General features: G+C 53.0%; 4 protein-coding genes across 8 annotated transcripts in view; 1 reads left to right on the top strand and 3 right to left on the bottom strand.

Moving 5' to 3' along the window:
- SMG5 (SMG5 nonsense mediated mRNA decay factor) overlaps nt 1–5117 on the bottom strand; it is a 33856-nt gene extending 28739 nt beyond the window's left edge. For 4 of the 5 annotated variants that reach the window (XM_052796154.1, XM_052796155.1, XM_052796157.1 and 1 more), the window contains exon 1: nt 4985–5117. In XM_052796154.1, coding sequence (XP_052652114.1) covers nt 4985–5061 — 77 coding nt within the window. In that variant the 5' untranslated portion in view covers nt 5062–5117. Of the gene's footprint in view, nt 1–999; nt 1153–4984 lie in introns of all 5 variants that reach the window. The other variant, XM_052796158.1, reaches the window with a different exon arrangement.
- Nucleotides 5118–6090: 973 nt separating this feature from the next.
- TMEM79 (transmembrane protein 79) lies at nt 6091–10476 on the top strand. Its single transcript, XM_052797382.1, has 4 exons — nt 6091–6253; nt 8340–9183; nt 9443–9656; nt 9940–10476. The coding sequence occupies exons 2-4, from the start codon at nt 8451–8453 to the stop codon at nt 10142–10144; spliced, it is 1152 nt and encodes a 383-aa protein (XP_052653342.1). The 5' UTR covers nt 6091–6253; nt 8340–8450; the 3' UTR covers nt 10145–10476.
- Nucleotides 10477–11454: 978 nt separating this feature from the next.
- GLMP (glycosylated lysosomal membrane protein) lies at nt 11455–15251 on the bottom strand. The gene is made up of 6 exons (XM_052797381.1): nt 15148–15251; nt 14158–14415; nt 13658–13840; nt 13297–13515; nt 12861–13138; nt 11455–12526 (listed from the first exon to the last, which is right to left on the bottom strand). The coding sequence occupies exons 1-6, from the start codon at nt 15241–15243 to the stop codon at nt 12358–12360; spliced, it is 1203 nt and encodes a 400-aa protein (XP_052653341.1). The 5' UTR covers nt 15244–15251; the 3' UTR covers nt 11455–12357.
- A 281-nt stretch (nt 15252–15532) lies between these two features.
- Nucleotides 15533–23793, bottom strand: CCT3 (chaperonin containing TCP1 subunit 3). The gene is made up of 14 exons (XM_052796347.1): nt 23637–23793; nt 22249–22310; nt 21723–21773; nt 21565–21627; nt 20878–20974; nt 20366–20483; nt 19989–20175; nt 19355–19504; nt 18749–18881; nt 18215–18296; nt 17908–18088; nt 17374–17619; nt 16647–16778; nt 15533–15902 (listed from the first exon to the last, which is right to left on the bottom strand). The coding sequence occupies exons 1-14, from the start codon at nt 23665–23667 to the stop codon at nt 15798–15800; spliced, it is 1638 nt and encodes a 545-aa protein (XP_052652307.1). The 5' UTR covers nt 23668–23793; the 3' UTR covers nt 15533–15797.
- Nucleotides 23794–25522: the final 1729 nt, after the last annotated feature.

The raw sequence follows: 25522 nt of genomic DNA on the forward strand, positions 1-25522 counted from the left end.
TTGCAAACTAACAACCTAATATCCTCAACAGCAAGTAAGGCAAGCAAGTAAAATGCTTTTTGGTTTACAGGTAAAAGGCAATAAGTATGAAGCATTCATCCAAGCTCACACCATATTGGAGGGGAGGGAGAAAAAAACAGCAAGACCCACACACACACGTTTAGTTTCCCCAAAATAGATCTCCACAAAGCAGCAGGCAATAAACATATCCTTACTGCAACCTGTGATTAATGTCCTGTCACTGTACCTCTCAAAGACCCTCTCCAGTGAGTGCTGCAGCAGGAAACAAACAGTGTGGCTCACGGGGAACTGATTTGTTTCCTATGCAGAAGGGTGACCAGAAGAAAGGGGAACTGCTGATTCATTTGATTCCCAGAGAGAAGTATAGGAAAACTATGATCCTCTATTCCCAAAATAGGCAGTCTCTACATCTTCAAAATAGCTGTAAAAATGCGTTCACTGTGCACCGAATCCACAGCTGCTCTGTGTCTGATACAAGCTCACATGTCACTGACACCTCAAGGTGGGAAATGATTTCACAGTGACTACAAGCAGTCGACACCTGCATCCAAGGACATAGTGAGCCCTTAGGGTGGGATGTCACATGTGCAGGTGTGAACCCCTGTGTCCAAATCCTCATGTGCAAGTTAACTGTATTCAAAGGCTCAACTGACTCCTTCTCCTGCCACTTATTCAATTCAGATTCCTTTACAGGCACATGGTCCAGGCTCTCTCACTGCTCAGTAGCTCACATGCCAAACAAGCCTCTATTTTCTATCTAAATAAAAGGCCACAAAACCTCATTTGAGAATCATCCTGAGTTCAGCAGTGACAGAAATGCATCTTGATGCCGTGCAGCATGACACCATGAAATGACAGGAAAAAAAAGCAATTGCCAGAACCCCCTTTACAAGTTGCAAGCAAACAGACAGCTATTTGGCTGCCAACAGTATCAGTGGATAAGAAATGTGATCAAGCAGTTAAGGAAAGCCTACTCACATGCACCAGGACTCAAACGCCTGCCAAATGTGAAGTACAGAAAAGTCTCCTTCCAGGGACGATCTGAGCAGGGACATTGGAGGGTATTTCACCTTCCCCTCGAGCACAGGGTAGGAGGCATCCTGGAGGGCATCTCCAATACAAACCTGTTTCCTACAACAGTCAGGGATGGGCACATGAAGACACTGGTTGCTTCTGCTATTTTTTGTGGGTTCATAAAGAAACAAGAGAGTTGGTGACTTGAAAGCAGCAAGGTTTATCTTTTAGGATGTGGGTTCCTGAGATGCCCGCTAAAACATCTTCTTATCAGCATGAGCTCCACGGAGCCGCTGGAGGCGGCAGAGACAGGAGTAAAGAAGAATCTGTGACAGTCAGTGATGACCTGCAAGGATCCTATCTCCACAGCGGTGAGAAAAGGGGACACAGTGAGGACAAAAAGGTACAGGAGCCAGCCTCACTTCAAAAACGTTAGGAAACATCAACACAGGCGCTATTGACCATGCACTGATTAAAATGCAATTTAGCATTTGTGCCTTGCATGGCTCGAGACCATGGGCTGAATTTTACTTAGCTGTTAAGAGGCCAAATTTTGTCCCAGTACCCATTTTTATACCTGCCGGGTTTAAACATGGCTTTCAGACAGCACATCAGAACCACAGAGGAGGCAAATCAGATGCCAGTCTATTAAAAGAACCAAGTACAGCACATCATGCCAAGCAGAGTGGAAACAGGCCAACGCAAAGTCCTCTTCAGCCACGCAGACACCGATCTATCACCTTCCTTCTGTGCCATTAACATTCTGGGATGGGGCAAGACAGCAGGGAGAATTATTTGTCCTCTGTCTATCTCTTCATTTAATACATAACTAAGAGCCACAGTCTCTGAGGAGTAAGAAATTTCTCAGGGAAAAGAACTGCAGCCATTCATTTGTATTCTAGTATGTGTCAGTACACAAATAATACTGCCCAGAACAAGGCTGGCAGACAAGAATAGTAACGCAAAGCCAATGAACTAATGGTAACCCAGAATCCAGAAAAGAAATCTGTAAAATAAATCTGGTCACCCTACGCTAAAACATGCATTGTAACACAGCACCCAGGATAATCCAGTTGCCACTTTCTGAGGTGAAACTTGGGGATTATCAGTCTGGGAAGACTTAAATGGAAAAGATCAAAGACCATCCTACAAACAGCAATGGGCAACCTCATCTCCACAAGGATGCTCCAATGGCCAACATACTTGCCAAGGACCGTAGAGACCTGAGCTCAACTCCCACTGCTCTCACAAGCAGACACAAAGCTGATCCCATGTGAGCACAGTTTATAGCTGGGACTCTGATATTCAAACATCCATGATTCAAAAGCACTGTTTAATCTGATGGCCAAAAGTTTCCAGAGACAATCAGCCACCACACAAAGTACAATGTACTTCTTAGAGGACAGGAAGTTACTGCTTCATCTAACTGAACTTCAGGCTGAAATGGAGAGTTGTCAAGAGACTGTTAAGGTAGAAAGCTTGCTAAGAGTTATCAGCTACGTAGCTAGAAAATTTGTGGCCACTGCAAATATTATAAATCCTGCTCTAAAACCACAATACTGACTTCCAGCTAAAAGAAGAGCCATCTCTACAGAGTGTGGTTTTCTTTTTCTGCTATAAAACAATGACACACCATATTCTGCCACAAAAATTTAAACAGAAAACAATCGCTTCCTTGCCTTGATGACCAATTCCACATCTGGTCAAGGGACATTTACTTGTGAGCTCCAGCGGCATAGTGAGGTACCGCTTGTCAGGTGAGCTAAGCGGCACACACATTCCTGGTCCACTGTGACCACAAATTAAAACACATCTTAAACTATGATGAAGGTGGTTTGAACAAAATGCATTCTATTTTGCAAGCAGGAGCACATACAACCTCTCCAATCCTGTCCACCACACCTCAGGTGGCAGTGGTCAAGGTGTTATGATGCACTAGCTCAACTACTAGCAGATGTAGGAAACAATCCCTAAGATCAAATGGGGTATCTCAATGTGACAGCAGACACAGAGCTCCACAGCCCTGGAGGCACTTCCAGCATGACAACGCAGCCCACACCTCGGGTAATCCAAGCCATTGTGTTCTACCATTGACCTTGTAATAAGAAAAAGAAACGCACCTAATATCACTTCAAAGTGCAGGGAACATGCTTGTACAAAGTGCATCATGGAAACAAACAAATTCTATTAACTACCACTCAAACCTGCTATTACTGCTTTGGACTTTTGGGCAAGGATCTTGCCAGGTTTCTCAGAGGGAGGCAAGCCTTGCCCTGTTCTAGAGGAAGGCAGTGAGGTTCCATGAGATGAAAGGACATGCCCAATGTCACCAAGCAAGTCAGCAAGACAAAAGAAAATGGACCCCAACATAAAATCCATCTCTTGCCTTCATCATTTTGCTCATCTTCAAAACCACACTGTCGCTGCTGAAACTCCACTATGAATCTGCTTTACTGATGGAGAAACTAAGACAGAAGGGGACAATTTCTGGGCCACACTCACAAAACAAGTCATCAGCTGAGCAGAGGCTAGGTACCTCAGCGCTGACAGTGTGGCACCTCATCCCTCTGGGGTTGACCTGACAAAGGCCATCATTATTTCCTGAATCTCGTCTTCTGACACTATTTCCAATGCACAGTGCAGAGATGTAAGTGAGAGTGGAGTCCCAGGGAGTGTTTTACTGGGAAGATCTGAAGCTAGGGCAGTCTTGCCCTCCATACAGCAGGAAGATGCCCTGGCTCAAGCTCCTACTCATCACACCTTCTTCTCCAGCACTTCCCATGTAATCTCTGTCTACTGCCAATGCCAGGGACCCCGTCTTCAGTCCCCCTCTCCCTGGATGCCCCCCACATCCTGCCTTTATCCTACTGCATCTCAACATCTCCTTCCCCCTCAGCCCCCATCATCTCCTAGCCCACCTCCCCGAATCCTGCATAACTCCTTCCTCTATCCCCCATGTCCTGACCCATCTCCCTGGGTGCCCCATGCCCCCTTTCCTGTGATCCCCTTCTTACTCTCCCACCTGCCTTCTTCCCCCATCTTGCCTGGATCCCCCACAGCTCCTTCCCTCACCACCCTTTGTTTTGACTCATCTCCCCTGGATCCCCCATACCCCTTTTTCACCAGTGCCACCCCCCACCCTGTGTATTGCTCATCTTCTCTGGATCCCACACAACCCCCTCCCCCTAGTCTTCCCTAAATTTCCCCCTTCTCCTTTCCTGTAGCACTGCCCACTTCTTCTGGATTCCCTCCAATTTTCTTCACCTCAATCCTCCCTAAATTCCACCATCCCCTTCCCCTGTTTCCACCAATCTTCCCTAAATCCCACCATCTCCTTCCCCCATCTTTCCTGAATATCCCTCCAATCCCCGTCGCCCCAACTCCCCCCAATCTCCTCTGGATTCCTCCGCTCTCCAGGTTCCCCCCCAACCCCTCCCCCCTGTTAATCCCCAGTCTTCCCTCGATTCCACCATCTCCCTCCCCAGCCCCCCTAAATCTTCCCTGACTACTTCTCCCATCTCCTTCCCTTCAATCTTCCCTAAATCCCCCCAATCCACTTTGCCTTGGTCCTCCCCAATCTCCTCTGGATCCATGTATGTTCCCCCCCGCCGCTCCAATCCCCGCCACCCTTGCCATCCCCAGTCTCCTCTGGGTCCTCCCTATCTCCTTTCTTCCCTCCTGCTCTCCCTAAGCTCCCCCGAGTCCCCTCCCCATCCCCTTCCCCCGGGCCCCCCCAGTCTCCCCTGGATCGCCCCCCAGCCCCCTTCGCGCTGCCCTCCCCAACCTCCTCCAGAACCCGCCCCATCTCCTTTCCTCCCTCTGGTCCCCATAGTTTCCCCTGGACCCCCTCATCTCCTTTCCCCGGTCCCCTCATCTCCCCTGACACCCTTCACCTCCCCCCCCCCCCCCCGCTCCCTCAGCCTCCCCCCGCCGATGCCCCTCTCCTCACCGGTACAGCCGCTTGGTGTGCAGCACCTTGGCCTCCGGCTCGCCGCTCTCGCCGGTGGCCCCTCCGCCCTGGCTCATGGCGCCCGGCGAGGGCAAGGCCCGGGCCGGCCGGGCGCGACCCACCGCCCCCCCCCCCCCCCCCCCCCCTCAGCACCGGCCGCGCCGCCGCCGCCGCCGCCGCCCCCGGCCCCGCTCGGCCGCCATGGCTGCGCGGCTGCCCCCTGCCCCGCGCCGCTCTCGCGAGACTTGCCGCGAGACCAGAGACGGCGGGCAAACATGGCGGCGGCGGGACCAGCCTCAACTCGCGAGAGTTTACCCTCCCGCCACGCCAGCACTGATTGCTGGCAACATGGCGGCGGCGCGGCGTCATCTCGCGAGAGTTCCCACAGTTCCCCGCACACACGCCGCCGTCGCGCCAGCACTTAGTACTGGCACATGGGGCGGCCGCCCCGGCTTCAGTCAACCAGCTTTATGGGTCGCCCTGCGCGCCGGATAAGGGCAGCGGCGCTGGTAGCCAGTTCCCGCTGTGGGGCCGGTGGGCCCTCCCTATGGCTGCCCCACGTCATGGGCCTGGCAGGAGCTGTGGGGCAGGCGTCCCTCTGCCTTGGTGCCTCAGGGCTGCCAGGAGCCCTGGGGGCTCAAACAGGGGCCACCCCACATCGTTGTGGAGGCCCTGAGCTGATGGAATGGTGGGAGGAATCCCTCCCCAGTCCTGGGAATCCTTTCATGCCACCATGTAGCACAAAAGCCAGGTGCTGCTGGCTGGGGGCTCCCCAGCCCCCCCCCCCCCCATCCTTTTGGTGTTCCACCTCCTTGGCATGGCCATGGCTCTTGCAGGAACAGCCCAGACGGAGAGCCAGGCCAGTCCCTTCTCTGCCATGGCAGACAAGCACTGAGGCTTCTCTTTCTCCACCAGGCCCTCGCCCTGGCCCTGCTGCCAGCCCTCCCAGCGTGGAGACCCCCTGGAAGGGGGGATGCGCTTCCCTGTGCTTGCCCCTACGTGGTGGCTGTCCCATGCCATGGAGGACATGTTCCCCAGGCATGGGATGGGCTCGGGAGCTGGCACAGGGCTGAGGGGCCGCCGGCGGGCTCAGCCTGTGTCGGGCGAGGCTGCTGTGCCTGCCCCTTTCAGCTCGGCCCCACCTTAGCTGGTTAAACAGGTTTGAAGTCCAGACGGCGGAGAGACCGTGGAAGCAGCATTTCGCAGACTCCCAGGACAGCCACCGCTGCTGCGCAGCCCTCAGCCCTATGGCCCCCCACTTCTCTCCAAGTAAGTCTCACAGCAAGGGGAGCCCGGTGCCAGCTTCCTCCCGTGTCCCGTGGGGTGATGAGTGAATGGGGCTGGGAGTGGGGAGATGGAGGTGTGCAAGACGCAGGAAACTGCTTTAGCCGTACTCCCTTGTGTGGACCTCAGATGAAGGCCTGTGCCACTCTGTGCCTCAGTTTCCCCATGCCTGTGGCCAGGCCAGGGCTCTTTCTGGGGGTGCAGGGATGAATGTGCCCAGAAGGGAGAGAGAAAGATTTTCATTGCAGGAGGCTCCCATGCCCACAGCCAGCAATGCTCGGGACGGGTTAAGAGACAGGGATCCCCTGCTAAGACAGAAAAATGTGAGATCTCTGCCTGGATCTCATGCTCCCCCATGGCAAGTGGTAGCCAGCAGCCTCCTGTGCCCGCCCCAGATCAGTCTCAGCCACAAGAGGCAGCAAATCTGGCTCATCCTGGCTTGAGCTGTGGTTCCTAGATGCGGCCTAGCCGGCCCTCACCCAGTATCAGGGCTTGGCTGATGCTGGCACGGGCAAGTTGCATCGGCCAGTGTCCAGCTTCCCTGAGTCGCAAGGCTCGTGCCCAGCCAGAAACCCCAGGACGTTTGGCCAGGTGGGGAAGCAATTCTGTGGTGGGTTGACCCTGGCTGGACACCAGGTGCCCACCAAAGCTGCTCTTATCACTCCCCCCACCAAGGTGAACCGGGGAGAGAAAATATAACAAAAGGCTCGTGGGTCGAGATAAGGACAGGGGGAGATCACTCACTGATTACCATCACAGGCAAAACAGACTCAACTTGGGGAAATTAGTTTAATTTATTACCAATCTGATCAGAGTAGGGGAATGAGAAGTAAAACCAAATCTTAAAACAACTTCCTCCCACCCCTCCCTTCTTCCTGCGCTCAACTTCATTCCTAGTTTTGTCTGCCTACCCCCCCAGCAGCACAGGGTGACAGGGAATGGGGGTTATGGTCAGTTAATCACACATTGTCTCTGCCGCTCCTTCCTCCTCAGGGACAGGACTCCTCACACTCTTCCCCTGCTCCAGCGTAGGGTCCCTCCCACAGCAGACAGTCCTCCACAAACTTTTCCACTGTGAGTCCTTCCCACGGGCTGCAGTTCTTCACGAACTGCTCCAGCATGGGTCGCTTCCACAGGCTGCAGTCCTTCAGGAGCACACTGCTCCAGTGTGGGTTCCCCTAGGGTCACAAGTCCTGCCAGCAAACCTGCTCCAGCATGGGCTCCTCTCTCCACAGGGCCACAGGTCCTGCCAGGAGCCTGCTCCAGCGCAGGCTTCCCACAGGGTCACAGCCTCCTTTGGGCATCCCCCTGCTCTGGCGTGGGGTCCTCCACGGGCTGCAGGTGGATATCTGCTCCTCTGTGGACCTCCAGGGGCTGCAGGGGGACAGCCTGCCTCACCGTGGTCTTCCCCACAGGCTGCAGGGGAATCTCTGCTCTGGTGCCTGGAGCACCTCCTCCCCCTCCTTCTTCACTGACCTGGGGGGCTGCAGGGTTGTTTCTCTCACATGTCCTCACTCCACTCCCCAGCTGCCATTTCTGTTGCACAGCAACTTTTTTTCCCTTCTTAAATACATTCTCCCAGAGGTGCTATCACCATTGCTGATGGAGTCAGCCTTGACCAGCAGCAGGTCCATCTTGGAGCCAGCTGGCATTGGCTCTGTCGGACATAGGGGAAGCTTCTAGCAGCTTCTCACAGAAGCCACCCCTGTAGCCCCCCCACTACCAAAACCTTGCCACGCAAACCCAATACAAATTCCCAGGCTGCCCCTGTTTTGCAGCCAGACCTGCACATGCAGGGATCACCAGGCGCCCAGCTCTGGGCAATGGTGCCCACATGCATTGTACCACATACCCTGATCCTGCTGCTGTGGGCTGGGAGCACTTGTAGGGTGTGAGAGCATGGAGGTGCTGGGCTCTGCTTTCTCCTAATAGTGGAAGAGCAGGCAGGTGATGGGGACTGCAGGGTGGTGGCTGCCAATTCGCACACCACGTTGTAACTGGAGCTGTGTGCATGACCCCAAACCCCTCATTTCTGCTGTCTTTTTTGTCTGTCTACTTTCTGCTGGCACAGGGTGAAAGCAGAAGGGATGGGAAACTAGTCCCCTCTCGACACCCCAAAACGCAGGAGTGTTTCTTACCAGTGCCCAGCTGCATCCCCAGTGGTGCTGAGCCGGTCACTCTCATGGCTGCTGCTGACCCCATCCTGCCCCCTGAGGAGGTGGCTTTGCTGGAGCTGGGGAAGGTGGCCCTGGCCGCCCCCCTGGACAAGGTGCCACCAGCCCCGGATGAACACCTGGGGCACCCTGATGCCACCCTGCCATGGGACCGGTGCCAGCACAGCACCCAGGGCCAGCCGGAGCCTGTGGAGACGAAGAGGCACTCAAGTCCCGAAGGGGGCCGCGAAGACCCCGAGGAGGCTGCTCTCACCTGCCCCCCAGCTGAGGCCAAAGACGAGGAAGGCCCCGGGCTGCCCGTGGTGGCGGCCCACGTCTTTGTGCCCATCGACCCACAGTGCATTGAGCGGACACCTGGCAAGCAGAAGCAGCAACCTGACCCACGGCCCCAGGAGGAGGGCAAGAGGGGCTACATCCTCCACAGCGACAGACCCGACAGCCTCTGCCAGAAGCAGGTCTTCCTTCCCATCGGCCCCTCACGCTACAGGGACCCACTGGGCTTTGACAGGCGAGTGGCCAAGCCGCTGACCGAGGGGCCACAGTGCCCATGCGCCAGGGACTGCGGTGCCGGCAACCTCAGGGCTGCGGCCTCAGTGGTGGTGGCCCTGCTCTTCTGCCCCTGCCTCGTTTATGGGGCCTACGTCTTCCTGCCTTTTGATGCCCCGCTGCTGCCCACCGTCAGCGCCCGCCTGGTCTACACACTCCACTGCGCTGCCTTTGCCACGTTCCCCATTGTTCTGGGTGAGCCATGGGGTTGGCGTACAAAGCCCTTTGCCCCTCCACTGGGCTGCATTGGCCCTGGGGGAGCGGGGGCTGTGGGGAGCGGTGCGTAGAGCCAGTGCTGAGCTCTTTGCAGCTCCATTGCTCCCACCAGGAGCAGCAGAATGAGTTTTCCTACCCTTTTCCCACCCCGTTGCATCTCCCTCTGGTCCTTCCCCAGCCCTTGGGCCCCAATGCAGTTTCACCGGGTGCCTGCTTAGCCCCTCTCTCTGCCCCCCAGGGATGATCGTCAGTGGCATCTCCCGCCTCTGCTCCTCCGCACTGGAGCCCTTCGGGGAGCTACAGCAGGAGGTGGAGCTCCACCGCACCTACGTCTCCCAGTCTGTCCATCTCTTCATCCTCTACTTCTTCAACATGGCTGTGCTGGCCACCTACCTCCCACAGGAGGTCCTCAAGCTCATCCCCCTGCTCACGGGGCTTTTTGCCATCTCCCGGTAAGTGGCTCCTTTACCCTACCTGGGCTGTGGCAGTGCCCAGGGTGCAAACGGGGTCTGTAAGTGCTGGCAAACACCACGTCTTGGTGCAAACTCCTGCTCCGGCAGTGCCTCACCCAGCCAACAACAGCCAGGAAAGCCGGCGCAGGGGAAGGGTTGTTCCATCCCTCATCCCACTTCCTTCAGCGGCTGTGCCTGGCAAACCCTTGCTGGGATCAGAACCCCTGGGTGCCGGCCCAAAGGCATCGCCCTCGCTGAGCCCTCACATCTCTGCCCTCTCCAGGTTGATTTACTGGCTGTCATATGCCATCGGGCGCTCCTTCCGTGCCTTTGGCTTCTGCATGACCTTCCTGCCCCTCCTAGCCATGCTACTCTGGAACCTTTACAGCATGTTTGTCCTGGAGCCTGAAAAACTCCTTGCTGTGGCAGCACCAAAGCCTGAGGACCGCTCCAAGGACAGTGGAGCCAAACTCCGGTACTGGGGGTGAGGGAGGCCCTGGGGAGATGAGGTGCCTGGACCCTGCGGTGCAGAGGGGTTGAGCCCTCCTCACTGCCCTGCCTTGTGAGCCCTGAAGGTGGAAGGGTGCAGGCAGATCTGGCTGGGCCCCTGCTCCCTGCCCTTACCTGGCAAGGTTTTGCTGAGTGCCTGGGGTTGATAGAGCTGAGCTGTAAAACCCTCTGCACTGGGAGTTTCCTGCAGGATGGTGAACAGGGCCCAGAGCAAGGCCCAGTGAGTCTTCTTCCATGAGGATGGGTTGGGATGGGATTTGCCTAATCTGCTGGAGCTGGCTTTGCCCAATAAAGCCCTTCACCAAGTGGCTCTGTGGCTGGTTTGGGAAGGGTAGGTTAAATTCTCCTAGGAATCACTGCTGCCAGGATTCGTAGCTTTGCCCATGGGATGCCATCATCCATAGCTTTGCCCACAGGATGCCATCATCCAGCCCCAAAATGATGTTTCCAAGAAGGGAAAAAATGATGTTTCCCCAAACTGCCCATCTCCCAGTGCTGCAACAGCACCCCAGCCCTACACCCTTCTTCTGGATCCCTGCATGGCAGTGTGGTGTCCCACCCAGCTTGTCCTTCCTCCTCTTCCTCCTGGTGAAGGTTCAGCACCTGGTTCACAAACCAGTTGGCCCGGTAGGAGGGAGGGAGCCCTGCCCCAAGGAGGAATGTGGGGAGAAGCCGGGGATGGGTGAGATGGCACCAGGCTTGCTGCCGCCTAGAGCTGGGGATGGCCAATCCCCCTCCCAGGACGGGCAGTCAGCCTGCACCCCTCAGGGCACTGCACCCCACCCTGGAGTCCTTTGCAGACACAAAGGGACCCCTGGGAGTCCAGCCCCATGCAAGTCTGATTGTCTCAGTTCTGTGATTCTCAGGCACAACCCAAACCTGTTAAAAATCCACCAAATAAAGGGAAAGCCCCTCCATCCCCAGATCTGCCAAGTGTTTGGCTTGTCCTGCCTCCCATCCCTGAATGCTGTAATCATGGGAGCAGTTCACCCACTGCAGCCCAGCAGTCAGAGAATGGGAACAGTCCAACTCTTTCAAATGCACTTCTTGACCGGGATACAGCCCACGGCCTGGACGCACACTGACCCCACAGCTCATAGGCAAAACCACCCGAAAGCATCAGATGCTGGTGTGGGGCATGAGTCAATCCAGGGGCAGGGAGCCTCCCTCCTCTCAGAGGTGTTTTTGCACCTTGGCTCCTGCTGAGCTCCAGCACCCTTTAATTCCTGCGAGGGCCAAGAGCTGCTCTCCTCGTGCTCACCCATAGCACAGTGTTTCCACATGAAACTGCTCTTAGAAATCCACTTTATTTGGTCAAAGACAAGTCAACAATGGAGAACATGAAAACCTAGCACATCCCCAAGTGATCCGCTATCTCTGAAAACACCGAGCAGCCACAGACCACGTTTGCGTCACGGCTTCAAGCACCTGGATAGCACCTCCAAGCCAGCCCTGCAGAGCCAATGGCTGCAGTTAACCAAGAGCAAGGCTAGATCAGCCCTTTATGGGCTGACAGGATGCACCGAAGCTCAAGCAGCTGCTGCAGAGCGGCACCAGGTTTCCCTCTTGGACCAGCAGCCCTCACCAAGGCCAGCACAGCAGAAAGTGCCTGTTGGGGACTGAGGAGTCTGTGAGCCCCAGGTGGGTTGAGGGGGGGGCTGTTCTGGGATGTCCCCAGCACAGTGAGAAGCAGCAAGGCACCCTGCGCACTGGCAGGAGCAGTACCGGTCCCCAGTCCTGTTCTCCAGCCCTGCTCCTGGGCTGGAGCCACCCAAGCAACCCTGGAGCGCTCTGGAAGCAGCACAGGACAGGGCACAGCCAGTCCCAGCTGTTGCTTGGCTGCAGACATGACAACAGTGGTTTTATCCCTTGGGAGAAAGAGGATCTTTCTGCAGCTCAAGGCAACCCTGACCACCTTCCCCCAGTCACTTCCCTTAGCTGGATGGATCAGGAAAAAACAGAGGAAAAAGTGTAATCAGATGCAGGATCTGGGCAGTAGGAGGGAGTAGGACAGAGGGATACGTGACGTGGGCAACTGCTGCAAATGTTGCCCTGGTCCCCTCTAAGCCTGGACTGCAGGGGCAGAGGGGAGGACAGAGAGGAGATTGCAGGCATTAGAGCCCCTGCAGCAGCCACCGACATTTTCTAGCGACAAGAAGGATCCTAGGGGGTCTCTCCAGGGACCATCCACTCAGTTGATGGGCTCGTACTCAGAGTAGCGTTTCCTCTGGGCAAAGAGGACCACGGAGCTGCCCACCAGGAGCATCACCATGGGGGTGCCCAGTGCCACAGCCATGATGGAGATGACGAGGGGGGAGAAGGTGTCCTTGGGGGGCTGCCCGAAGCCCAGCAGAGCAGACCTGCAGGAGGGAATGCAACAAATCAGCCATGGAGATGGGGATCAGCTGTGTCCCCACGGGTGGAATATCTGGGGCTTTCCACCCCAATAGGGTCAGATCGAGATTTCTTGTCAGGATCCCAAATGGGGCAGGACAGGGTTTCCCAGAATGGGGGAGGGGTAAGGGAGTGCATCAATAAACTGCAAAACTCCTTGCTACAGGATCATAGGAAAACATAGACTTTTGAAAGGAGATAGTTATCAAACAGAGAAACCCTCTAAGCCAGCAGTTCCCCAAACTGCAAGTTATTAGTGGCTGGGGGAGTATGATTTCATGCACAACAGACCCCACTCACCAGCTAAGGTAGTGCTTCTCCTGGTAAACCTTTCCATCCTCTCCCCCAAAAGAGATATTGATGGCACTGATGGTGTAGGTGCTGCCTACACCCTCCCCAAAGTAGGCGTGGACAATGCTGGACACAGGCAGGGTCCAGTTGGCTGCTTGCAGGCCGTGAGACCAGCACTGGATGCTGTCCTCACGCCTGGGGGTCTGGGAGCCGTAGGCTGTCGCCTTCCACTGCAGGAAGCTGAGCGTGGAGCTGTCATTTTGGGACTCGGCTACCAGGGAGAGCATCTGGTGGAGGGAGAGCAACAGGCAGTGAAGTGAGGGCAGGAGAGGGTCTTCATGCCAGGGTGAGCCATAGGTTGCCCAGGCTGCTTGCCCCAGATCCCCCTCACCCTCATTCCTGCAGCAGGGGACATCCCCAAGCCCAGTGCTCACCCCACACTCACCTCGAAGATGGTGGGAGTGTACTCGTCGTCGATGGAGCGTGCCAAGCGCAACTTCTGCACCACCCCTATCTCCTCCACCGTGGCTACCTCCAGCACAAATCGGGAGCTGTTGCCCCGCAGAGCCACCCCAGCCAGGACAAACTCCACCTTAGAGCTGTTTGCTGTGTGCAGGAGGCTGGGCAGGGGCCCGTCACGGCCACTGGCCTCGTAGGCTGTCACCTGCAGGGGACATAGATCAGAGGAACAGCACGATCACTGGTTGGGACACCCGGGAGAAGGTGCTTTGGACATAATACTCACTGTGTTCCCCCTGTAGCATCCCAGTGCAGTATATACCCCCTCTCTGCCCCTGTGGACTTACCTGAAATGCCAGGCTGCCGTTGGAGAAGCTGCCACTGGGGTCAGTGGCTGGGATGCCTGTGAACTCAGCCGTCAGGGCCGTGTGGTTCAGGGTGTGATTGATGCTGTCCCAGGAAAAGTCAGACAGGTCGTATGTGGGGTAGAAGAGTTCTTCCAGTGTTTTGGCCTCACTGTATTCAAACACCTAGGGAAAAGGAAGGGGAGAGGGGCTGGGAGCCACTAGCAGGTGCTCTGGACACCACCGCTTTGCGCTATGGTCTACGGGCTGCCATGTGCTGGGCTGCCACTGCCACGGGGAGAGGAAGGAGACCAAAAAGGAGCTGCCTTGGCCAAACATCTCAAGGCACCATCACACCTCAAGCTAGAGACAACCAGGGTAGGACACACAAGGGGCCATTGTGCCGCAGCTGGGAAAGCTGCCGACTGACCTTCTCGGCCCCAAGCAACCCCCTGCACCATGGGGCAGCTCCCCCGGAGCAGGGCCACCTTCCTCAGTGGTACCTTGGTGAAGACAACGGCAGTAGAGTAGACAACACTGCTGGGAGGGTCGATCCAGATGGCACCCGCAGGAGCAGGCGAGAGCAGCTGGGTCCAGTTGATACTCAGGGTGCTGCTCCTGCTCTCCGTAGCCACCAGCAGCACTGTGGGGGCCCCAATACTGCTCCAGATGTAGTGCAGGGTGTCACTAGGTCCCACTGCCCGCACGTGAAGCAGGTTGACAGAGGAGTTGTTCCAGCCAGGGTTGTACTGCATCGACACCTGCAGAGGAAGGAGAGGTCTCAGGGGGACTCGGTCCTGCCCAGCGCAGAACAACTCCAAATGCACAGCTTCCTGGCAGCAGGCAGCCCCCAGATGAGGGCACATGAGCTGCCTCGGCTTCCCTGTGATCTTTGCAGGCAAGGAAGCCCTGCCATGGCCCAAGTGTTGCTAAACAAGCTCGGCCAGCATTTCACATCCTGTTTCGGAACAGCTTTCTGGCAACTTCCCTGCCCACAGCCACAGTTCTCCCACTGGATCAGGACACAGCGGGGAGACGAGGGACGGAGGCGTGTGGCAGCAGGACAGGGGTTGGTGGTACAGGGTCCCCAGGATGGAGGGAGGGGACAGGTTCCCTCCAGTTCCGGCCGAACCCCGGGGTGGGATTTGCTCGGTGCGGGGCACGGAGACCCGACGAAGCCCCTTCTTCTCCCCAAACCCCGCAGGCTTGGGCCACAGTATCGGCATCACCCGGGGTCGGGTCGGATTTCGGGGCGGGGGGTGGGGGCTGCAGCCCAGGCCCCTACTCCGAGCAGGATCAGGCCTCCTAGGCTTCGGGGCGCTCTGCAGGGGAAGGGGGGGGTTAGGCGGGGGTCTGGCCCGGTGCCCCACACGGGTCGCAAGCGCAGGCAGCGGGACGAGCCCCAGACCGGCGGCTGGAGACCATGGCGGAGCTCCGATACCCGGCCGCCCCCCACCCTCCCCGTCACCTCCCGGTCCCGCCGCCCCGCTCACCTGCCGGCGGCCGCCACCGGCCCCTCCCTGACCGGTGCCCCCCCGGCCGCCCGCCAGCAGCAGCAGCAGCAGCAGCACCGGCGCGCTCGGGGCCATGTCTCGATTCCGCCCGCCCCCCCTCACGTGACCGCTCAGAGACCTCCCCCCGCCCCCTTAGAAGCGCCGCGCGGGAGTCTTAAAGGAGCCACCGCCCTTCGGAGAGGTTCTGGGGGTGGGGAAGGGATGACGTCATCGGCCGCGGAGCCGGGAGGGGTGTGCCGCTCCCCCCCCTGCCCCAACGGGCGGCCCCAGCCCCGCACTCTTAACCCGCCCAGAGCCCCCTGGCAGCACCCTCCCCCCTCCTTCCTGACCCGCCTTAAATGCACAAACAGACTGAAATGATGCGTTTTCTTTTTTGAGGCAAACGGTCTCAAAGTTTAATTAATCCAGAGACTTAAATTAAACATCAGTATCTCCACCCAGAGCAGGGGCATTTACATGACACGTCAGCCCTTTCCCCCACCTTCGTGGGCTTTTTTCCTCCCCCTCCCTCCCACAGACTTTAGACAAACTTTTCCCCAGCTCCGTCTCAGTCCGGGGTCACTTCATCCAGCTCTTCCATAGTTGGAGTCGGAGGTGCCTGGTTCTTCCCAGCAGTGCCTTGGCCCCTCTTATTCCTGGGCTGCCTCTGGTGCAGCAGGCTGCTTGCTTTGATCATCACCCTTCTTTTTGTGCCCCGAAACAATGTCATCAATGCGGAGGAGGAGAACTGCAGTCTGGGGAGAAACCCCGTACCCAGGTTTAGTCAGGAGCTGATCACAAAGAATAAAAGCCAATCTAGCTGGCTTTCACACCGTTAATTAAATTATTCTCTCAGCACAGCACGTGGCAACACAGCACAGCAGAAAGGACACGCCCATCAAAGGCAGGTGGGATCAGTCCATGGCTCTGGCACCTGGCAGGGATGCCCCATGGAAAAGGGGACACCAATTATTTCTAGCTGTCTGATGAGAAAGGGACAGAGCATCCCTTCAAGAAACTGCCTTTGATCTAACACCAGCGAGCAAATGCTTAAAATGTTATCTTTTAACAAGGGGAGGGCAGCTTATGCAAGGCCGCTCAGACAATCCAAAGGGCTGAAGCTCCCAGGGCCGCTAATTGGATTCCAGCACATCGCTGGCACTGAACTTCTCACAGTCACAGCTCTGGCTGTCACTTGGAGCAGCCCATCCTTGTGAGGCTAACTAGTCTGCAGAGTATGCAGAAAAAGGTGGGATGGAACACAACAAGTTTTAGCCACAGGATCAAAAATCAACCCCTCTGAAAGCCCAAGTATAGGCTCCCATGGGTGCTGCATCCCTTACCATCACACCTTCTGCGTTAGCAAGCTGAAACACCGGCACACACCACACTCAGTTTGTGCCGCTTACCCAAACATTCAAGTGCACAAGTAGTAACATTCCCCTCTCCCAAGAGATATGCTACAGAGGCTCTTAAATTTTCCCCCCCTCTCTCCTTACCTCTACTGCTGTTTTATAGGTCTGCAATTTGACTGCTAAAGGCTCCCAGATCCCCAGGTCCTTCATATCAACTAAGGCTCCGGTCTCACCATTCACTCCCCATGTCTGGCTGCCTTCCTGAGTGTGTTTTGCCTGTAAGGAGAAAGACAGGTCACCACCGATGGAGTAAGACACAAAACTCACTTTCTGGAAATTCAGACTGACCATGGGCTCAGGAAAATAGTAAAAGGTCATTAGAATTTTTTCGATTTATACAAGAGTTTATACACGAGCATGTTACTGAGCACCACCTGAAACACGTAATTATATCAGAAGTTAAGACTTGGAGATATTCTCTCTCATGTCATCCAACCTAATCTCAAAGGAAGATTTTGATTTTGTTCACCCTCAGAGTTTTGTTGTTTTGTTTTTAAACTCTGGTACCTCAAACATGCTATTTAATTCCATGTTCATGCTTTCAAATTTGGCATAAAACTTCGGTAAAAATGTGTGCAGCCCAGCTAATGCAAAAAACCCAACAACAGTCTTTCAATCACCTTGAATGGATCAGTTACTTCAACCCAGCTTTCCTTTAAAGCCTACCGCATCTCCTAAAAAGCTACGCCCTCAACAGCCTGACAAGCTGCCCCCGCAAGGGCACTGCTATGGAAGGACAAATGATCTCAGCGGTAGGACACAGCAGGAAAGGGCTGAATCTCTTCAGACGATCCCGTGCCACGCGCCTTACCCTGAGTGAGGTCAGCACACGGATGGTACTAGCGCCACAGTTCTGGATCAGTGTTCGGGGAATGACTTCCAGAGCCTGGGCTACTGCACGGTAGGGCCACTGCTCCACACCCGTCATGCCTTTGGACTTCTCTGTCAGCGCATGGGAAACGGCCATTTCGGTAGCTCCCCCTCCTGGCACCAGCTGTGGGTCGATGAGGACATTGCGACACACCTGCATGGCATCCTGAAGGTTGCGTTCTACCTCCTGCAACAGGCATGAAAGCACAGATTTATTGGTTGCAGGGAACTGTAGCACACCACCAGCTGAAAGCACAGCCCACAGTCTGCTGGGCTGGTTCCTCTGCAGTATACAAGTTTTGCCTTCACTGAACAGTACAGCCCACAAGATGGGAATTCTATGTCGCTCCAGAACCCAGAGGAAACTTGTGCTTGCTTCATTTGCACACAACAGCTGCTCAAAAGGAAGAAATGACTTACTGACACCAAGAAAGTGGCCAGGATGGGAGGGGATGCAGAACATGTAATAACTTACTGCTAGGATTTCCTTGCTGGCTCCACGCAGAACAATAGTGCAAGCCTTGGGGTCTCTGCAATCAGTGATGAAGGCAAAGTACTCATCTCCTATTTTTTTAACTTCAAAGAGCCTGGCTCCAGTTCCCACATCCTCCTCGCGCAGCTCATCTGTGCGACTCACAATGCGAGCTCCGCAGGCCCTAGCGCACAAACAACAGTCAAGTTAAATACTCACAAGTAAGAACTGGGGAGAAAGGGTGAGGTAAGAATGAAAACTCCATGCCATAGAGAGCAAGAATGGGCTCCAGTGAAGAGACAGCGTTTACCTGGCAATCCTGTTGTTGTCCGTCTTTCTTACTCTGCGGATCGCGGTGATGTTGGCTCTCATCAGGTAGTGTTGGGCCAAGTCTGAAATCAGGTTTGTGCAATTTTATTGATGAATCGGCAGGATCATGACAAACTTTGTGTCTTTAAAGTAAAAAGGGTTATGGAAAGAAAAACCTAAATGTAGCTTCTTAAACCAAGCTGCAAGGCAAAACTACAATGCAGCTTTCCACAGTTTGCTAGACTCATCCTCACTTATGTTTTGATATCGTTTCCGCTGGAAAAGCAAAATATTATCCTAAGTGTCCATGTTCACAAGGCAACCTCAAGAACCAAATTCAATGCCTGCAATGTAGAACTATTTGCTAGAAAGCTAAAAACCAAACCAAAACCAGGGTCATGTTCAAAATCAGGTTGGGGGGTGGGGTTGTGTTTTGTTTTGGTTTTCTTTTTTAAAGTACCGAATGGTGCACTTAACATAGCATGAACCTTATTAAGATGAATTCGACACAAAGAAGGATCACATGTGTTATTACCAGAAATTCCTTTTTCTGTGATGACCAGATCTGGCTTGACTCTCATCAGATCCTCACAAATCTGCTGAATGTATTCTTCCTCCATCTGCAGGATACGGGCAAAGTCTTCCTCCCGTGTTATTTCAATATCAGTCTGCACAGAAAGAGGTGTAAGTATCTTACTGTATTTCTCCCAACCCTTCACCGAGTTAGACACAGATCCCCTGGCTTGAGTGATCTTAACTCCTCCAATATTGCCTGGGTAAGAGTTGAGGAGAACTACACAATGAAAAATACCGATCAAATAAACTGTGACACTGTGTCAGTTTAACATTAGTGTTAATTAAAGCACGGAAATATTTCTTTGACTCTTGATCATCACTTAAGATACACAAATCGCTGTAGCTGCTTCAGTGAGTAAAAGCACTGTAGCCTCAGTTATATTTTTCTACCTTTTTCCCCAGTGTACTGACCCCACAGCAGAATTAGCCTATATATGCAAAAGGTCTCTGAAAGGCAGAACACAAAGAAAGCCTTTTGCCACTCACACTTTTAACTATCTGTATTTGTTCACTTTACTAGTCTTAAACCAAAAGTTGCTGACATCTCTAACAGGACTTGCTTTACCTGGCTCTCTCCTTTTTTGTACTCTAGCGAACAATCCAGAAGGACAATGCGTGGATTCTTAATAAGGCGACGCATTCTGGGATGAGTTACATCCTTATTCACCATGATTCCACGCAAAACACAGGAGTCTTCACTAAAACCACCTGGAATCTGACAGACACAAGAAAGGGGGAAAATGAGACAAGTCAGTCTGCTCTACAAAAACCTGTATATCTGTGCTCCTGAAACTATCCATCCCATGTACCGAAAAAGGAAAACTCTCCCAAGTAACCATGATGCATCCAGGTCACAATCTGTGTTAATTTTAAGAGCACTCTGACTTAGATTAAGCAAAAAGCCATGGAAGAACTTGAGAAACTGCTCACATCCTATTGCCTGGCAACATGTGTTTGGAAGATGGAAACCAAAACAACTTAAATGACCTTTTTGATAAACATTCTAAAAGAGTGGAAATAACTACCCCAGTTTTCACTGTAAACCAGCAAGGCTAACAGCACTGACAAAAATATCTTCAAGGGTTATGTTGGTGGACTGCAGATCAGTAGCACAAAATTCTTCCCACTGCATCCTAGGAACAACTGGTTCAGAATGAGAAAGGGGCACGCAGATAAGAAATGGTTCAGGACATACTCACCTTTTCTACTTTTGCATATTTTTTAATATCGATTTCCTTTCTGCCATTTTCTTCAAACTCCACAGTCTTAACAGCATCAAGAGCAATGCTACAGGCCAAGTCAGACCAGCGGTTTATTGCCTTGGTATTTATAGCACTCTTTATTATTTTAAGCATCATCTCTTTGTTGTTCACGTCCACTGGAGTGCTGACACAAAGGAAAAACCAAACAGTAAACAGAGTAATACTCCAAGCTACAATCTATTCATAATCCCATTAAGTCCCTCTCCAGTTACATTTAAGTTACATTTTACTAACATGATTCCCTGAAGAATCATCTTTAAGCAGTACAGAAACCCCATATCCCTTCTCTCCAACTCCCACCAGCTCATACTTACCCAATTTTCTTTAGAATACTGATCATGTCATCCAGAGCCTTACGATAAGCCCCAATGATCACAGTTGGGTGCATCTGCTGTTCAAGGAAGTGTTCAGCAACAGAGAGCATCTCTCCGGCTAAAAAAAAAAAACAACAAAACCAAACCATCAAAATTCCCCAGATAAGTTAGTAGAACAACCAACAGTCAAGACAGGAGAACAGCACACCAGACAAAAAGTATCTGTTGTCCACATAGAGAACTCTAATGGCATCTATACCTTACTTTATACTTAACTGTGCTTATCTGAGGGAAAGAACACAACTTTCCAAAGCATGGAGCTGATCACCTAAGGTGATCTAATGAACCTAGCATTCTCTTTCATGGGGGGGGGGGGGAAGGGTTGACTTTTAGGGTTGGTAAATAACAAGTATCTGTCTCATTAAGGCGTACTTACTGGGCTCTGATGAGCAAAAAGGGCGAACTTCAGCCTTAACCCTTTATAAAAATTATGTCTTATTCACTCTCCTTACCAAGGATAATTACAGATGTGGTCCCATCTCCAACTTCTTCATCTTGAGTACGGCTAATCTCTATCATTGATTTTGCAGCTGGATGCTGGACTTGAATCTGTACAGGAGCAATGGGTATGTTTTTGTTCCAGAATACTGAAGCTGAAACTTCTTTCATCACTCAGTGGAACAAATACCATACCTTTTAAACAATCAAAGGCATTCTGCCCAACTACAGCAAAGATTTTTCTTCCTTTTTGAGACTGAAAGTAGGCCCTCACCTTTCACAATGTCTCCCACGGTTTTTCAGGCATTACGATTTTTGTGATGTTATTTTAACAGCACTTGCACCAGGAAGATGACAATAATTTCTTGGTCTAATTATCTGGCATTGTAAAAGCAAGCATCTACTCATAAGGTTTTGATGCAAGTGATTATAGCTACAATTACCATACAATTTACAGCAGTCTTGTAAAACCTCCATGAAAACTTACCACCCAGGGATCAAACCTACTCTTCTGAAGAGGTTTGCTGGAAATATTTAATTCCCTCCCCCCCCAGTAAGCACCCTTTTTGGTACTGCTGTTTAGTACTTGCTGGCTCTCAAGTCAGAAGATGACATAATAGTTCCATTGGCAGCTATGTAACTGTATCCTGGCAGATTCCGACTCACATGTTAAGCAAGACAATCCTTTAGGAGAAACTTACTTCTCTAAGAATAGCATTGCCATCATTGGTCATCACAATCCCACCCATGGGGTCCAAAAGCATCTGCAACCAAAGAGAAGCAATATTTGCACTGAACTATAATATGTGTAGCGTTTCTAGTCAGTATGCAGCACAGGTATTTCAACAAAAGTTCTTACCTTCATCATAGCTCTTGGTCCTAAACATGTTCGGATAATGTCAGCAATAGTCTAGGAGGAACAAAAGAAATGAGGCAATACAGGAGGGCATCAGAAAGTCTAAAAAAACATAGTCTATATGAAATAAGCAGCCACTGCAAAATTTAAGTGACCCAATGACTCTGCAGTTGCTTAGATGCAGAAGTTAAGAATTGTGTGGGAATGAGAAAACAGGGATTATAACAGCACCGGCACGACACTCAATTATTATTTAAATCGGCTATCAAAATTTATACACTTTCAGATTTTGCAGAGAAAGAGGTTTTGGTGTGTTAAACCCCGCCATGTTCAGTTACATTGCACCCATTATTTTAACACCGAAAATTAATTTTCTATGCTGCTTCTACTCTGGATTTGTACAGACTAGAGAAAATATGTTTCAGATCCAGTTTTCCTTCTTAAATATATAAATACATATATATATATATATATATGCACACATACTATAAAAAAAAAATCAAAATAGCCTGACATGAGAATACGGTACCTTAGCAGCAGTGATGTTTCCAGTCTGGACTTTTCTTCCAGACTCACGTTTCATATTCTGACCTAAAGCGCATAGAAAAAAATAAAATATTAAAGTACAAATATAACTTTAATATGATCTTACTAGGAAGTCCAAGACTGAAAAAGTGATACTGACAATACATCAGACACCCTCTCAGTCACACACACTTGATATATGACCAGTTCTAAATTAAGAGTTTACAATATAAATATCACAGCCACTATTAAGAAAGCATGTAAGAGTTTCAGTGAAAAACAACATTCCTCATTATAACAGAATTCATTATTAGCATCATAATTCAACTGAGACAAAACTTTGCAACCCTGAAATATAACCTATTCCCCAAAGAAAATCAAACAGCAGTGACTCACTAGAATCCACAAGGTCCCACAAAGACTACAAACTGCTGCACAGTAGTTTTCAGTCAAAAAAAAGTTACAGATGCTCTGGCACAGTAAGTGGAACGCTGGTTTAAAATTAAGTTTTGTACATCAGTGTTGCTGGGCCTTTGGCACATTAGGGTGAGTAGCCATTGCTGTATCACAGGCTCACAACCGTGTTTGGGGACTAGCTGTCAAAAGGGCCTGCCCTAAAGAATACCTAGGCTTGGTGCTGCTTTTGTTTTATAAAAAGCTTAGACTGGATGAGCATCATTTACTTCAGGAGCGGATGTTTGTGCATATCGATTTATAAGACAGAACAAAAGAAAGCAACAGTAAAAGCAGCACAAAGAATAAGGTAAGCAGGCCTATAGCAAAGGGGCCCTGGGCTACAACAGCCTGCCTCTTAGGTTAATGGTTAACAGAGCAGATGGAGAGCTGAGAATGAGAAACCCACGCAGAACCCCCCTCCGGGAAAGTCTCATATTGGAGGCTGGTGAGAGAATCACAAAGTGCAAGGGGTTCAAACGGGGCGGCACAAAGCAACGTGCTGAGAAACACACGAGGAGAAACACAGCTGAGAGAAGACGAGATCTGCCAGGAGAGGTTTAAGGAGGAGCGGGGGCTCCACTACCCTGAGATCTCTCTCGCAGGGAGCAAAGTGGGGCCACAGGCGGGGGGGCGGGGGGGAGGCACGGCCCATCAGGACGGGGCAATGCCTGCGGGGACTGAGGAGACACAGTGAAGGGGGGAGCTCAGGGCGTGCCGGGGGCGGGAGCCGGGATCCAGCGGAGCGGAGGAGAGGCGGGGGGGTGGTCCCGGCCGGACCGGGGGTCTGGGAGGCAGCGCCCGGCCGCGAGGGGGAACCAACATGGCGGCGAGGAAGATGACAAGCAAAGGGGGACCCCCTCCTCTGTCCTCCGCTCCCCCCCCCCCCCGCCTCCGGGAGCCCCCCCGGGTGCCGAGCCGGCCGGCGGCAACACTCACTAAGCACGAGGACAGGGCGCGGGCCCATCATTGCGGCGGCTCAAGCGCGGCGCCCGGCGCGGAACCTTCTGGAGACAGCGAAGGCGAGGCGCACGCTCCGAGAACTGCCGCTTCACCCTGCCCCGCCTCCCGCCCCGCAATGACCAATCCCGCACCGCGCCGCCGACCCGCCGTCCAATAAGAAGGCGGTGCTCCTCCTCCTCCGCCTCCCTGGCGCTCACAGCAGGTTCGGTTGAGATCCGAGGCCCCAGCGCATGGGGCCGCGGCGCGTTGGGCGGGGCCGCGTGGGACTGCGCATGTGCGGGCTGCCGGTGCCGCGCGAATGGACGATGCCGGGGGGACTCACTGCACGTACGCAAAGGGGCCGGAGGAGCAAACGTTGGGCGGTCGCTTGGGGGACACTCTCCTGCCGCACTCCCCATTGCATCTGGAAGATACGGCAGCCGGCATGCGGCGGCTCCACCGGTGAGCTGGGGGGCGGATCGCGTCTTCGAGAACTGTCTGTGGAAGGGAAGTGCTCAACGACCACCCCCCTTCCTGTCAGCGCAGTGGTCTCACCCATCCCGCGCCGCGGCCGCCTGCCGCGGGGCATGCTGGGAGGGACAGTTCCTGAGGCTGCGGCAGCCCCCAGCGGCCTTCCTCAGCTGCTGCTCTGCCCCACCGCGGCCCCTTCGGCGTCTCAGAGGCAGAAGCGGAGCTGCCTGGTGGGACCTGAGACCCTCCCAGTGCCCCGGAGGCTTTGGTTTTCACCTTGGAGTCCTCGGCCTGCAGCTGAGGCATCCCCACAGCAGTCATTTCTGTCATGGTGCACTTTGTCAGGCCCCTCCAGTTGTTCAGTGTTAATTACAGGGAAAGAGGGTGCAAAACCAGTTCCGTTTGCCCTTTCACAGTCAGTGCGCCTAGAAAAGTTTTCAGCTTGTCTGATTTTTCCCCCCCTCGAATTGTTCTGCTCAATAACAAGGCTTTGTCTGCTTCCCTCATAATTACTTGCTCTCTTCCAGCTCACATAGACCCCCCAACTGTTAGCCAGGAAGAAAAACACATAGAAGTAAGGTGGATGCGTTAACCTCTGCTAACCAACTGCTGCTTAAGTATGGTGCTTTGCAGAGAAATTCAACCCTCTTCTTTGTAAAAAGCTCTAAGCTTCTTAGGCCAAGGACAGGTATTTTCTCAGCGTTTGTGTGATGGGGTCCTAGTCTATCCTGGCACTGCAGCAAACCCTCCTGAGGTGTGAGAGAGAGAAGCCCAGCCTGTGATTACACTGCCTCAGTGTACATCAATTTAAGCTCTGTGATGCTTTCTGTAGTCTGCAGCTTGGATAAGCTCTGCGTGGGTCAGCAGGGAAAGAAGAAAGTGGGTGTATGGAGAGCTGTTGGCAAAGATTGGGAGCAGGGAACTTTGATAAAAGAAAGAGTATGAGGTGGTACATGGAGCCAGTGGCTGTGACACTGGAGAGGTGGATTCATGTGCTGTGTGGATGCCCCATCTCTGGAAGTGTTCCAGGCCAGGTCAGATGGGTCTCTCAGCAGCCTGGTCTAATGGAAGGTGTCCCTGCCCATGGCAGGGGAGTTGGAACTAGATGATCTTTAAGGTCCCTTCCAACCCAAACCATTCTACAATTCTATGATCTGTGTGTGTAAGGAGGAATATGTGTACAGGGGTGTGGATTTGTGGTCCTTCTCCCACCAGAGTTCTGCAGGCAACTGCCTGAGAAACATGGAACAGGTGACCTCTCAAGGCTTCCTCCAGCACTGAAAATCGAGCCCTGTGGCTTTCTCTTTTGTTACTGGTTTTACAACAGGGAGGTCAGGACATTTCCTAATCTGTCGGAAACAGAAGGGTGGAGCGTCTCTGGTGTGGGGTTAGTTAAGCAGAGCGTCCCCGAT

The sequence above is a fragment of the Harpia harpyja genome, chromosome 9, assembly GCF_026419915.1.
Source record: "Harpia harpyja isolate bHarHar1 chromosome 9, bHarHar1 primary haplotype, whole genome shotgun sequence".
Taxonomy (NCBI): Eukaryota; Metazoa; Chordata; class Aves; order Accipitriformes; family Accipitridae; genus Harpia; species Harpia harpyja.

Coding starts and splice junctions, on each gene's coding strand:
- TMEM79 (XM_052797382.1), top strand. CDS start 8,451: ATGGCTGCTGCTGACCCCATCCTGCCCCCTGAGGAGGTGGCTTTGCTG. Junction 9,184..9,442: donor CACGTTCCCCATTGTTCTGG/GTGAGCCATGGG, acceptor TCTGCCCCCCAG/GGATGATCGTCAGTGGCATC. Junction 9,657..9,939: donor GGGCTTTTTGCCATCTCCCG/GTAAGTGGCTCC, acceptor TGCCCTCTCCAG/GTTGATTTACTGGCTGTCAT.
- GLMP (XM_052797381.1), bottom strand. CDS start 15,243: ATGGCCCCGAGCGCGCCGGTGCTGCTGCTGCTGCTGCTGCTGGCGGGC. Junction 13,139..13,296: donor ACACTCCCACCATCTTCGAG/GTGAGTGTGGGG, acceptor TCCCTCCACCAG/ATGCTCTCCCTGGTAGCCGA. Junction 12,527..12,860: donor GAGAAGCACTACCTTAGCTG/GTGAGTGGGGTC, acceptor TCCCTCCTGCAG/GTCTGCTCTGCTGGGCTTCG.
- CCT3 (XM_052796347.1), bottom strand. CDS start 23,667: ATGATGGGCCCGCGCCCTGTCCTCGTGCTTA. Junction 21,628..21,722: donor GACCAAGAGCTATGATGAAG/GTAAGAACTTTT, acceptor CTTTGGTTGCAG/ATGCTTTTGGACCCCATGGG. Junction 20,484..20,877: donor CACATCTGTAATTATCCTTG/GTAAGGAGAGTG, acceptor TTTTTTTTTTAG/CCGGAGAGATGCTCTCTGTT.